At 48.8% G+C, this 14382-nt stretch overlaps 1 protein-coding gene across 1 annotated transcript; it reads right to left on the bottom strand.

Annotated features, from left to right (window-relative positions):
* Nucleotides 1-5911: 5911 nt before the first annotated feature.
* LOC143131458 (zona pellucida-like domain-containing protein 1) lies at nt 5912-9807 on the bottom strand. The gene is made up of 9 exons (XM_076291112.1): nt 9800-9807; nt 9287-9338; nt 8847-8961; nt 8330-8556; nt 7253-7437; nt 7026-7098; nt 6722-6819; nt 6546-6626; nt 5912-6140 (listed from the first exon to the last, which is right to left on the bottom strand). Exons 1-9 carry the CDS (start codon nt 9805-9807, stop codon nt 5912-5914), a joined length of 1068 nt encoding a protein of 355 aa, XP_076147227.1.
* Nucleotides 9808-14382: the final 4575 nt, after the last annotated feature.

Here is a 14382-nt window from a genome sequence, read left to right on the forward strand (position 1 = left end):
TGTTCTTACCTTAACTTTCACGAGTTGAGTCATACCTCTCCCATGTCAGTACGTGCACTCAAACGCTCTGGTGCTCGGCGTGAATGTGTTAGCATGTTGCTATTGTTAGTGTTTGTGTGTGCCTCTCTCTCGCTCAGAGGGGAGGGGGAGGCTGAGGGGTCGATCAAGCATGGATTCTATACTCTGTGGTGGATAGGATCTACAAATAGGTGTTAATTAATATTACTACGCTAGGTCGAAGTACTCCCAAGTGCTATTGCGCCAAACATTGTAGTTCTCCTGTTTATTCGCTTGGAAAATCGCCACGTTTCATGTTGTTTGACCGTAGACATTTTAATCAATTACTCGTGTAACTGTATTTAAGTCGGGAAAACGTGGATGTTTTTGATTACTTCTACGTCTGGCTACGTCTGAGCCCGCTAGCATAGCAACATGCTAACACATTCGCGCCGCGCACCAGAGCGCTTGAGTGCACGTACTGACATGGGAGAGGTATGACTCAACTCGTGAAAGTTAAGGTAAGAACATATATTACTACTGACATTGGGTGGCGTGTTCCTTTAAGAGAAATGTGTCTTGGAAATAATCTATAATAGTACTAGTGGTGTACTGTGTAGTAGGCAACACAGTACACCACTAGGTGTCATAGGCATGGGTAGTTAAGTAGCAGTAGGCAAAATTAACAAACAAAAGAATATAAGGTACAAACAAACAGACAAACCACGGATATAAGTTACAAACAAACAAACAGACAGACAAACCACGGATGGTCCTCTCACAGCCTGATCTAATACAAAAAACAAATAACTCAAGGGAAAACATTGGTCAGACACTAAACCATGTGCATTTGCTCTCTTTAAAGCCCACCGACTCACAAAGCTGGCAAAGAGCTTGACTTGATCTTCACTCGGAACTGCAGCACAGACACCCTCATGGTGACGCCTCTCCATCTTTCTGACCACTTCTTCATCCAGTTCAACGTCAGCCTGACAGAACAGCCTCCGGCTCCTCAGCCGATGGGCACGTTCCGCCGCAACATCCGGAACCTGTTTCCAACGCATTTTTCCTCTGTGGTTGCCTCCGGTCTACCTCCACTCAACACCTTCTCCTCTCTGGAGGTTAATGAGGCCACAGACTCGCTCTGCTCCACACCTCTTACCACAAGGCCAGCTCGATCCAAACACTCTCATCCATGGCTAAATGATACCCTCCGATCGCTGCGCACCAAACTCAGAGCCGCGGAGAGGAAATGGCACAAATCCAAACTAACTGATGACCTCAAAAACTACCAGACACTCCTGACCTCCTTCTCAGCCAGCATCACTGCTGCTAAGACGGCTTTCTACAATGACAAAATCAACAGCACTACAGACACTCGAAAACTTTTCTCAACCTTCAAATCGCTACTCAACCCTCAGCTGCCTCCTCCTCCATCCAGCCTTACTGCAGATACCCTCGCCTCATTTTTTACAAACAAAGTGGCGGCAATCAGCAGTCAATTCTCTACATGCCCACTCAACGCATCTGACTCAGATACCGCACTCCTACAACCTCTAGGGACTGCTGGAACATCTTTTTCAGCATTCATGCCTCTCTCCGAGAGTGAAGTATCTAGACTCCTGACATGCAGCCGTCCTACCACATGCTCGCTGGACCCTATACCTACGAGCCTACTTCAATCCATCAGCCCGACCATCTCACCAGCTATCACACATGTGATCAATGCCTCGCTAACCTCCGGCACATTTCCAACAGCGTTCAAAATGGCCCGGGTAACACCGCTACTTAAGAAAGCTTCTCTCAACCCTGCTCAAGTCGAGAACTTACCGCCCTGTCTCACTCCTGCCTTTCCTATCCAAAGGCATTGAACGAGCAGTCTCCAAACAGGTCTCTGACTTCCTTTCACAGAACAACCTTCTGGATCCAAATCAGTCTGGGTTCAAAAGCGGCCACTCTACCGAAACGGCTCTGCTGTCTGTAACAGAAGCCTTAAAAGAAGCCAGGGCGACCGCTCGGTCATCAGTACTCATTCTGCTTGATTTATCGGCTGCCTCTGACACGGTTAATCACCGCATCCTTCTCTCTATACTCGCTAACATGGGAATCTCCGGTTCTGCTCTCTCCTGGTTTGAATCCTACCTCACAGGACGCTCATTTAACGTATCATGGCTTGGTCAGCTATCTGCACCTCACCATCTCACCACAGGGGTCCCCCAGGGTTCAGTGCTGGGCCCTCTTCTCTTTGCTATCTACACCACCTCCTTGGGACAGATTATCCGTTCGCATGGCTTCTCATACCACTGCTATGCAGACGACACACAGCTCTATCTATCCTTTCCACCCGAGGACCCCTTGGTTTCAGCACGGATCTCGGATTGCCTCTCAGACATAGCTACATGGATGAAGGCACACCACCTCCAGCTGAACCTCTCAAAGACTGAACTGCTGGTCCTCCCAGCTAAACCTACCATACACCACGACATCAACATCAAATTTGACTCCCTGTCTGTTTCACCTACCAGGACTGCAAGAAATCTAGGAGTTGTTCTCGACAACCAACTAAACTTCTCAGATCATGTTGCCTCAGTCGCCTGGTCATGCCGTTTCGCACTCTACAACATACGGAAAATCAGGACTTACTTGACTCAAGATATTACCCAACTTCTGGTTCAGGCAATAGTCACCTCACGACTCGACTACTGCAACGCCCTCCTGACAGGTATCCCAGCCTGCGCAGTGAAACCACTTCAGATGATCCAGAACGCGGCGGCGTGCCTGGTCTACAACCAACCCAAAAGGGCACATGTTACCCCGCTGCTCATCCAGCTACACTGGCTACCTATGGCGGCCCGCATCAAATTCAAGGCTCTAACGCTTGCCTACAAAGTAGTCTCCGGTTCTGCTCCCACCTACTTGAATGCCCTCATACAGACATACGCTACCTCCAGACCGCTGCGCTCCTCAGACGAACGACGTCTAGCTCTACCACCGGTATGCTCAGGCCAATCCAAACTTTTCTCATCTGTTGTCTCTCGTTGGTGGAACACACTGCCAGTTCCTACAAGGGCAGGGACATCCCTCTCCATTTTCAAAAAACTCCTGAAGACCCAGCTCTTTAGAGAACATCTCCTCTCATAGCAACACTTACAACAAGTCTTGCTGATCCTAGCACTCACCAGCCGTCTTAAACTGACAAGTAACTGTTAAAACAGCACTCACTGATGCACTTATTCTTACTGTACTGTAAAATGCGTCAGCCAAATGTAATGTAATGTAATGTAATAATGTAATCTGGTACGCCCTCCAAATGAGCCTGGGACAGTTGGTCAAGGCTAAAGTTAACACCATCTTGGTCACTGTGATGCTAAGCACTAGTCCTGGTGTGGACTATGGCTACCCTCAATGAGTCTCCAACTACAGGGTTACTGAGGCCTGGCTCCCTCCCGATACCCCCATGAGGCTGTGGAGCTGCCAGTGCTGGTGGGCTGGATGAATCTTCACTGGTGGGAACAGGTTTAAGCTCGGAGCGATGCATGGTCTTAAGGGGGCCCTCCTCCTCATACGGCCTGATAGTGTGTGCCAATTCCATCCAGACACTCCACAATTTCACACTTGGTGGACACCCACGTATCCTGGATTTTGTGGCGACCGTGAAAATGGTTCTTGCAAAAGAGTGTACATGTACATTACATTTTGCAGACACTTCTTGACCAAAGTCACTTACATACTGTATGTCAGCTAGATTACAAGGGATCACATTGTCCCCAGAGCAACTTGGGGTTAAGTGCCTTGCTCAAGGGCATAACAGTGGAAGCTGGGAATTGAACCGACAACTTTCAGGCTACTGTACGCTAGTCCAGCTCCTTAACCACTACACTACCACCGGCCACTAGAAAAAGACTCGAGTGCCAGGTGGTAATATGGGTACGGTGTCAGGACCACCATGCCTACGATATGCCGCAGCCTCTTCTAAGTGTCTCCTAGCACTAGCATAGACAGAAGTCAGGTACTCTTGATGTTGCACCACCCAATCAGTCGGTGGACTGTCCCTGTGGTCACCTCCAGTATTTCCATGTAGGTGGTCGACTGGTAACTGTGGCTTCTGACCGAACATCAGCTTGTATGGGGAGTGCTGTGTGGACTGGTACATGGTGGTATAGGCGAACAGGAGCTGAGGGAGCAACTGGGGCCATTTACGCTTCTTTTCAGGGGGTAAGGTCCTGAGCAAGTCAAGGGGGCAGCTGTGGCCTACTGGTTAGTGCTTCGGACTTGTAACTGGAGGGTTGCCGGTTCGAACCCCGACCAGTAGGAGTGGCTGAAGTGCCCTTGAGCAAGGTATAGTACCTAACCCCTCACTGCTCCCTGAACGCCACTGTTGTAGCAGGCAACTCACTGCACCGGGATTAGTGTGTGCTTCACCTCACTGTGTGTTTCACAAATTCACGGATTGCCACATCTGGGGCCAGTAGCACCTCTGGCATATCAAATCTGTGGTCCTGTCCACCCCCAGATGGCCATGGTTGTTGTGTAGGCTAGTGAGCACTTTGACTTGCAACACCTTGGGCAGTAAAAGCTTCAGCACGGGAAGGAGAAGCCTGGATCGCTCGGTACAAGGTCCCATCCACCTCCTGTATCTGAGACCACTGCTTTATCAGCTGCTGGACTTCCCTTGGTTCTCTCCACTTGTCTTAACGGGTAGGTGGTCGTCCCTGTTGCCAAAACCAGGTATCTGGCAATACAGGGATCAGTCCCTTGCAGGACTTTCAGGTCTCTTTTGGTTCGACCAGGGATGGTTTCCACCATACAAGATTCTGTCATCCAAGAGTCTTGGATAGGTGCACTCGAGGCTTGCATGTTGGCTATGGCAATCGGCAGGGGGACGTCCAGGCCGTGTGACACAGATCGCACAGTGTTAGTGGGGCTTGTGGGAAGCCTAGAAAGGGCATCGGCATTTCGATTAGCTGTCCCAGGACGATATTTGATGTTGTAATCAGAGGGCAAGCTGAGAAACCCAGCACTGTTTCAGAGCGCCCAGTTTCGCTGACTGCAGGTATTGGAGGGGATTGTTGTCAGTGTACACGGTGAACTTGTTGCCCAGGAGATACTTGCTTTTTTTTTCTGTGATTGCCCACTTGACTGCAAGGAGTTTGAATTTCATGCCACTATAATTTGACATGTTCCTCTCACTTGGCCGCAAGCCCCGGCTAGCAAAGGCTATTGGTCGCCGTAACCCATCCTTCTCCTGTCACAGAACTGCCCCCAAACCTGCATGGCTTGCATCTGTCTCTAAGATAAAGGGACGACTGAAATCGGCATAACCTAGGACTGGTTTAACAAGCCATTCTTTTAGGGCTCTGAATCCAGAAAAAGTTCTGAAGACAAACCTGAACCTGACTACATTCAATGTTAACTATCCAATATTCAGAAGTGTCTTTTTATTTGTAATTGAAATATATGCAAATTAGTGCATTATTAATGAGATATTGTTAAATTACATCCACAAACATATATTTTCAGAAAATGTGTAATGCAAAAAGATATTGTCTCTACATAAATAATCAACTAGTAAAGTTTCATAAGAATATCAAGGAGTTAATTTTTTTTCCCTATTCACCCGCTTTACAGTATGTTGCCTATGGAGGCCAGTTTTAGGCCGCAAATGCTAATTAGCAGGTTTAAAACTAAAATATCAGCTAAGTAAATATGATATTCAGAATCAGCACCCAAAAATTAGGCAAAATACCCTCTTTACCAGTGTTTTCTCACATTTGACCCCCAAGTGATAGTAGTCCCAGTGTAATTATGCATTATATAAATGATGATGTCATCTAAGTATGAAAATGGATCGTGAAAATTTTATAACAAAAAAAAATCTTGACGTTTCAGGTAGTGGGACGTTCATCAGAGTCCATCAGAGCCTTTCATCAGGGTCACTATGGTAACTGCTGTGGTGGATGTGGTGCTTTACCGGCATCATGGAGGTGCAGGTGGAGTTCTCACACAGCCGGGTGAGACAGTGCAGGTAGAAGGTGGAGACGGTCTTGTTCTTGTGCTCCGTGAAGCGGAACGCCTCGAAGGAGAACTGGGCCCTCTGGGAGGCTCCGTTCAGGTGCACCACCGTCTGTATATCTTTGCTACACCTGTGGTTAGACAGCAGAACTCGCTCAACAGGTTTCCATCCAGATTCAATTCAATTTAGTTCCACTCAATTCAATTCAATTAAATTTAGTTTCACTGATCTCTATGTAACATATTCTATACTTTTGTTACTTGAATATTGACTGATAAAGTTAAAGTTGACTGATACTTAGTAGATGCTTTTGCGTCACGGACTTGCAAGAGCAGGAATCTAATTCGGGATTGGCTGATTGTCAGACAGAGGCGATACCACTGTTCCACCAATAATGAGTCAGAGGACTTAGCAAAGAGCAAGCCTGAAGCTTTGACTCTTGACCTTGACACAGAATCAATGTTGACCTTGACACAGAATCAATGTGCCTGCAGACCCACCGCAGAGAGGTGTGTATGTAGTCTGGTGTACGTACCCAACAAACAGGTCGTAGAAGGTGCTATTTGTGGGGGCGGGGCTCGTACTGGCATAGCAGCGGTCCAGGAGAACGTTGAACCTGTCAGTGGGATGATTGATTGAAATCTGTCAAGATGAGTTTGAGTCATTTAACCCTTCATGGCTCCTCAAATAAAAGTGCAGTCACAGACTCACCTGTCTGTGAGATTAGTGGCCTTGATTTCCACAAAGATTCGGGTTTTCAGCTGGAGGCCATTTTGTGGTATCGACATGGGTTGTGTGAAACCTTGATCCTATGTTTCAGAACACACACTTTATGCCAGTCCACTTTCTAGAGTTATCAGTATTCCTAAGGTCTAGAAATAGATCCACACATAGACCACCATGAACACACACACACACACACACACACATACACACACACACACACACACACACACACATACACACACACACATGCAGACACAGACACACATACACACACACATATTAGCCTTACCTTGTAGAGTGACATGCTCAGTGTGCTAATGAAGGTGCCGTTGTTGTCCTTAAAAGCAAGACTTACCCCTGACCTGTAACAGACGCGTGTTAATGACACACACAAACATATACTCATACGGGGAGTAAGTGAATAAGACATACACTTTATCTCTCCCACCCCCCTTTCCCAACACACACACACACACACACACACACACACATAGGCAGAGATCTGGCTCTACTCACACACTTAGTTCTGTGTTGTTGACAAAATATACCAGCGGGTATTGACAGGAGAACTGGTACATGACCTCCTGCTTATAGGTGATGGTTCCGGCGCTGGGGTCATATGAGTTGATTTTCCCAGAGATGTTGACTTGCTGCACGTTGGAGTATTGGGAAAATATCCCTGTCCCTGCCTCACTGGTGATCTGTCAGGACATCAGTCAGTCAGTATGTGCACATACGGGATACTCTACCACGGGCCTCCAATGACATACTGTACCCACACAGTACTGACATACATACACATAGAGTACTGACATACCCATACAGTACTGACATATTCATAAAGTACTGACATACCCATACAGTACTGACATATTCATAGAATACTGACATACCCACACAGTACTGACATACCCATAGAGTACTGACATACCGTGGCCTACTGGTTAGCGCTTCGGATTTGTAACCGGAGGGTTGCCGGTTCGAACACCGACCAGTAGGCACGGCTGAAGTGCGCTTGAGCAAGGCACCTAACCCCTCACTGCTCCCCGAGCGCTGCTGTTGTTGCAGGCAGCTCACTGCGCCGGGATTAGTGTGTGCTTCACCTCACTGTGTGTTCACTGTGTGCTGAGTGTGTTTCACTAATTCACGGATTGGGATAAATGCAGAGACCAAATTTCCCTCACAGGATCAATAGAGTATACTTATACTGACAAACCCATACAGTACTGATAAACCCACACAGTACTGACATTCACATAGAGTACTGACAAACATATACATAACTGACATTGACATACTCATAGAGTGAAATTTTAAGCTAGCATGAAATAATGTTGTAAGTAATGATGCTTTGAAAATTACACGTACAATATTTTTATCTTCTCAATGCGCCACCTACAGAATTCTTTCAGGATGTTTAAAATTCTAAATACAGGCTCAGTAATGCAGAAGAAAATGACACACGCGCACGCGCGCACACACACACGCACCTACGCACACACACACACACACACGCGCACACACACACACACACACACACACACACACACACACACACACACACACACACACACACACACTCAGTGACCGTACCATTAGTTTGTTACCGCAGAGGTTTACACCCTGTTTGCTGATACCAAAGCTGAACTTGAGGACTGGAGAGCTGGTGTTCAGGTCAGCGGTGCCCTGGCACCCTGGCGTGTTGAATTGGCTGTTGAGGGCCATGAGGGTCTCGTTGTACCCGCCAAAGTATATAGGACACAGCAGAATACTCAAGTACATCTTATCGGTCCCACAGGTCACGTTCATATCAGAGTTTTCTGTATGACACAATATGACACACTATGAGCTACAGTATTCTATTCAGATGCAATGAATAGAAATGCATGTTTGCTATGAGTCATCTCAAAATAGAAGACTTACACAAACAAAACACACAAAACACATAAAAATTTCACTTTTGTTTTAGTGACACCCAATATGCTGCAGACACTTTAAAAATACTCTGAATACATATATACATACAATACAAACATACAGTATATCTTCATGTCCAGCTGGACATAGATATGCCAAGAGTGATCCAGAGATACAGGGGAGTTTGACTCACTGGGTGGCCGGTAGTCCACAGTATCCCTGGCGCACTTCACAAGGGTTGAGTCTTGAGCTCGACACAAGACAATGAGCCCCAAAAAACAGACCAACAGAGACGGCCGCATGATGTCCTGTCAACAAGAGCCAAAAGACACCTTTTACATGATAACGAGCTACTGTTATTTATTTCCAATCAATAAGTCACCTCAGACAACATGATCTCATTTTCATGTAATATTTAATATTACATTAAATATAATAGTTAATATATTATATATATATACTCTTTAATATGAAATTAAAATGCTGTTTTTATGCCACTAACAGGCATGCTAATGGAGTCCTATAGAGAGCCCTTAGAGAGGAGCACTTTACCATGACTGTTGAAAGGAGAGAAATCCAGAGAGCTCAGAAACAGACAGATCCCCAGCGCTCCTGTGTCCTGCTCCACCAGACTGTCTGCTTCTCCAGGGCCCTTTTATAGCGTCCAGCCGGGGACACAATACCCCTGAAAGGGAATAGGCCAAAAAGATGAGCAACATGAGAATACCTTATACCACCCTAATGCTTTGTTAAACATCAGTTCTGTAACACAACACAATTTCAAATTTACACTTTCACTTACAGTAAATTTCCTGTCAGTACATCACTAAATAATACATTTATTTGAATTAACTTCATTATAGCTGAAATTGGAAGGGTATATGTGTCATTACTAGCCATCAGATCGATGTCAGTCACACAAGAAAATGATACCAAGATGTTTTTCCAACTCACTCAGACATATGCATTCAGATCTGGTGAGTTGGGTAAAGCATCATTATAGTTGACACCAGTGTGCGGTAGTGACCTTTTCTTGTCGACAAATTATGAACCTGCAACCCACCAGCTCCTGGCTTCAAGACACAGTTGGCTTGGCTATGTAAAGGGATTTTTTTATATTTTAAATAATTATAGTTGACTTCTCACTCTTCCATGTTGATTAAAGGTGAGCAAAAGATAAGCATCACAGGAAGCCCATTCTGTGTGTGACTGACTGCTTATTGTAAACTACTTTGGATATATTAAAACAGTGCTATGTACATTATCTTTTCCATTTCTATTTGAAGTGTATCAGATTTTGAGTTGCCTATAGAGATTCTGTCTGAATGTAATTTAAAAATGGAAGCACCTTTGACCTCTGATGAATTTATAACACGTGTGATATGATTGTTGGGTTACTGTGCTGTTAAAGACAGATACAAAGAGATTTTGTCCTCCTAACCCGAATACTCATGTAAAAGCAACATTCTAATGCCAGTGACCAATTACCCATGGATTACTTAACTTTCATTTCCTTGTACACGTTAGTGCCAGATCGTTTTGTGTATGCATATATGTCGGGCACTATAGCGCGGGAATGATGCCAAAAACCTCCCTTCCTACCAACCGGTGGATCCATCAAACGTCATGTCAAACGCCTACCAGCACGTTCATTGCTTTATCATGCAACAACAAATGTGTAGCTACCAGTCCGGAGGTTTTGTTTTTGGTGCATTTTGTCTGTTTGTCTAAAATCTAAGACAGTAGAAAATTATGTTTAAAGGCTTGTCTTTAAACATAATTTTCTACTGTCTTAGATTTTAGTTTCACATTGCAAGTAGGCTAACGCTTAACATGACCAATAGGGCTACAAATTGTGGTTAACTAGTGTCGAGCATATTGCGGATAGTTGTGAACCATAGGAACTTTAATCGTAGCCTAGCCTATAGCCAAAGTGAAATTACAGCCTTACAGCCTTCATGCTTCATGTTAGCCTACTTAATAAATGTATCTTTATTAGTGTCAACATACAGTATAAATACTGAAATTTAGGCTATGTTAATCTCAAGCCACTCTAAGAAATGGCCGTAGGCCTACTGTTAGGCTAGGATACATAATCACATATTTGGAGATGATTTGAAGTGGGCTCATATGCTTCCATAACGTATTGTAGTGAACCGAGCCTAGCTGGTTCATGACTGAACTCCCATAGTGCTGTGCAGTGTGTGTGTGTAATGTTGATGTTGGGTTTAGTGAGAGTAATTGCGTTTACCTTGTCATGTATGTGTTAGCAGCTGGTATAGTCTTTCTTTATGTTGTACCTCATGTGTTTACCCCGTGTATTGTATGTGACTACCCTGTTTGTGTATCGTGCTTGTTTAATTGACCTCCCTTGTGTTGCCTGTGTAATGACGTTTGTGTGTTTTGGTGCGTAACCAATGAAACCATTCTGAGACAACTTTGCAGTTTGTTACATTGGTGTCAGAAGTGGGATGACGACCCCTACTGGACAGGAGGAGAAAGCTGCAACTGATGCCCTGGCGATGATGAGTTTCCTGCCAAGACGGCTCTTCGACAGCGCGCTCGCCCATGGCCACCTGCTGGGCCCAGCAGACGGAGCCAGCCTGCAGCGTGACCGTGACGAAGAGACCCGCCCTCGGCCACAGGAGGAAATGAAACCGGGCTGGTGGCAGCATCCCGCCACCTGAACCCGCTCCACACGGGAGCGATGGAAACCGGCCGGTCCCCGGTGCGACGGCGGTGGTAGAAGGGCGGCCCAGCTTAAAGTTACCCCACTACAATGACGAAAGGCCGCTGGCGACATACCTGGTACAGGTCCGGCTGGCAGCCGAGCTGAATGGCTGGTCGGCGGAGAGAACGGGCGTACAGGTGGCGTTGGCTCTAGAGGGGGAATCGCTACAAGTATTAGAAGAACTGCCACCGGCGGAGCAAGTAAGCTGGACCGCAATCGAAGCAGCTCTGCAACGACGATTCGGCCAGAGAATCTTCATCAGTGATGCCAGAGAACAACTCGCTTCCAGACGGCGACACAAGGACGAGAGACTGGGCAAGTTCACGGCTGACCTGCAGCTGTATGCCCGGCGGGGCTACCCAACGTACAGCCAGAGTCTACATGAAGAGATGGCACTGGAAGCGTTCGTGCGAGGCATCCACCCAGAGTGGCTAAAAGAACACCTTCGCCTGAGCGCCCCCAGCTCGCTGTCCGCGGCCCTCGCGGAAGCTGAACGGGTGGAAAATATCTTCCGCACAACAGAGTCGAGACATTGCGTACGCCAGACATCGCTGGAGGAAGACGGGGAGAAACTGGAGGTGGCGCGGCAGACCACGGCACAGCCACCACAACGCCGCCCACGCGAATGGAAGAGGCCGGCCAGCGGAGACGGATGCCACCGGTGTGGCGAGCTGGGACACATCGCGAGGTACTGCCCAGCCCCGGCACCCCTCACGCTCACGCCCCAGTTACTAAAAGAAGGTGGCATGGCGGGAGGGGCTATGGATTGCATACGGCTGGGCCGGCTCGGCCAAACCAGAGGACTGTATGTGGACTGCACGCTAGACGGGACTCGGTGTCGCGCCTTGATCGATACTGGCTCCACCATCTCGCTTGTGCGCCCCTGTCTCTTACCCGGCACGCTGGTAGCCAGTCCCAGAGGCTGGGAAAAGACAAAAACGCGCATCACAACAGTTACCGGAGAGCGAGCGGAACTGTATGGACAAAAAGTGGTGAGCGTGTGCATCAACGGTGAGATGGCGAGCCGCCGGCTTTGGTTGGCTAGCATTCAGGATGATTGCATTCTCGTCCTGGACGTGCTAGAGAGATGGGGGGCTGTGGTGGACATTTCCCGGTTCACACTACACTTGGGGACGAGCAGCGTAGTGTTGCACGCGGCGGGGAAAACAGAGCATGAAGTGCGGAGAGCTGGCGCGACGAAGAACTCTCCAACTCGTTCCACACAAGTCCGCAGGAAGCGAACTCGCAAAGAGTACTCGTCATCCCAGACTCCGCCCCTCCCCACACAAGCCCGCGAAACTCAAGCCCGCGAAAACAACAGGTCTCATCCAAGTCCGCTTGCTGAGCCCGCCACTGCACAGCTCACGCCCACCAGGGAGGAGCCAAGAGAGCGGGTTGAGCAAACACCACTCTCCGCTCAGAGAGCGCGGCCCTCTGTAGAGACAAGGCAAGACTACTAGCAGTGTACACCGACATCTTCGCCGCAAGAGATGAGGACTGCACCCGAACGAGCCTGGTCCAACACGATATCGACACACGAAATGTCCGGCCCATCCGACTTCAGCCTCATCGCTTACCGTTCACCAAACGACAAGCAGCTGAAGAAAAGATCAAGGAAATGGCCACGGCAGGAGTGATAGAGCCAAGCAGTACTCCCTGGGCTGCGCCGGCTGTACTCATCCGGAAGAAGGACGGCTCGTGGCGGTTCTGTGTTGACTACAAGCGCCTCAACCAGGTAACCCGGAAAGACTCCTACCCGCTCCCCCGCATTAACGATGCGCTGGACAGCATTGCCGGCTCCTGCTGGTTTAGCTCGCTGGACTTAGGCAGTGGCTACTGGCAGATTGAGCTAGCCCCGGAAGCTCGGCCGAAGACAGCGTTTACCATCGGGCAAGGGCTGTGGCAGTTCCGGGTACTTCCGTTCGGCCTATGCAACGGGCCAGCGAACTTTGAGCGGCTGATGGAGCGTGTCCTGGCGGGCATTCCACGAACATGCTGCGTGGTTTACCTGGACGACATCCTGTGTCATGCAACAGACTTCCCCGGTGCCATAGGACATCTGGAGAAGGTGTTCGACGCCATACGGGGTGCTGGGCTCAAACTGCACCCTAAAAAGTGCCACCTGTTCCGCAGGCAAACCGGGTTCCTGGGCCATGTCGTGGGGGCCGCCGGAGTGGCCACCGACCCAGCTAAGGTGGAGACGGTGAGACGTTGGCCTGTTCCGCGTGATGGTGCTGAGCTGCGGAGCTTCCTGGGCCTGGCGTCATATCACCGGCGTTTCATCCGGGACTTTGCTACAGTCGCCAGCCCGCTGCATCAATTGACGCACAAAGGCCAGCTCTTCGAGTGGACACGAGAGTGCGACGCGGCATTCCGGCGGCTGCGGAGGGCGATATGTGAGGCCCCAGTGCTCGCTTTCCCTGACCCTCAACTGCCGTTCATCCTGGACACCGACGCCAGCGACGTGGGCGTCAGCGCCGTCCTCTCTCAAGCAGGGCGAGCAGGTGGTCGCATACTTCAGCCGCTCACTGGACCGAGCGGAGAAGAATTACTGCGTGACCCTCAGAGAACTGTTGGCTGTGGTGGTGGCAGTGCGCCATTTCCGAATCTACCTCTAAGGCAAACGGTTCCTGCTGAGAACGGACCGCTCACCTGGCTGCTGAACTTCAAAGAACCAGAGGGCCAGCTGGCTCGCTGGCTGGAGGCGCTCCAGGACTACGACATGGAGATTCGACACCGGGCGGGTCGTCTTCACGGCAACGCGGACGCCCTGTCCAGGTCAGCAGACCAGTGCCAGCAGACCAGTGCCAGCACTGCCACCGGAGGGAGGAGAGGAGCCTGGCCGCGGCTCAACCGGAGCCCGCTCGTCGGCTACAGGCTGCATCATCGCTGGCAGAGAGAGTGAGAGTCGCTGTTTTCAACGTTCGCCAGCGTCGCGCCAATGAGAGGGTCAACGCTCGCCAACAGCACGCCAGTGAGGGGGCCAATGCTCGCCAGC

The sequence above is a fragment of the Alosa pseudoharengus genome, unplaced genomic scaffold (assembly GCF_046254945.1).
Source record: "Alosa pseudoharengus isolate Yale_2024_CS ecotype anadromous, Long Island Sound unplaced genomic scaffold, YU_APseudo_1.1 YU_APseudo_1.1_scf_18, whole genome shotgun sequence".
In the NCBI taxonomy this organism is placed as follows: Eukaryota; Metazoa; Chordata; class Actinopteri; order Clupeiformes; family Clupeidae; genus Alosa; species Alosa pseudoharengus.

Coding starts and splice junctions, on each gene's coding strand:
- LOC143131458 (XM_076291112.1), bottom strand. Junction 8,557..8,846: donor TGTGGACTACCGGCCACCCA/GTGAGTCAAACT, acceptor TGTGTCATACAG/AAAACTCTGATATGAACGTG. Junction 6,141..6,545: donor TTCTACGACCTGTTTGTTGG/GTACGTACACCA, acceptor GTCTAACCACAG/GTGTAGCAAAGATATACAGA.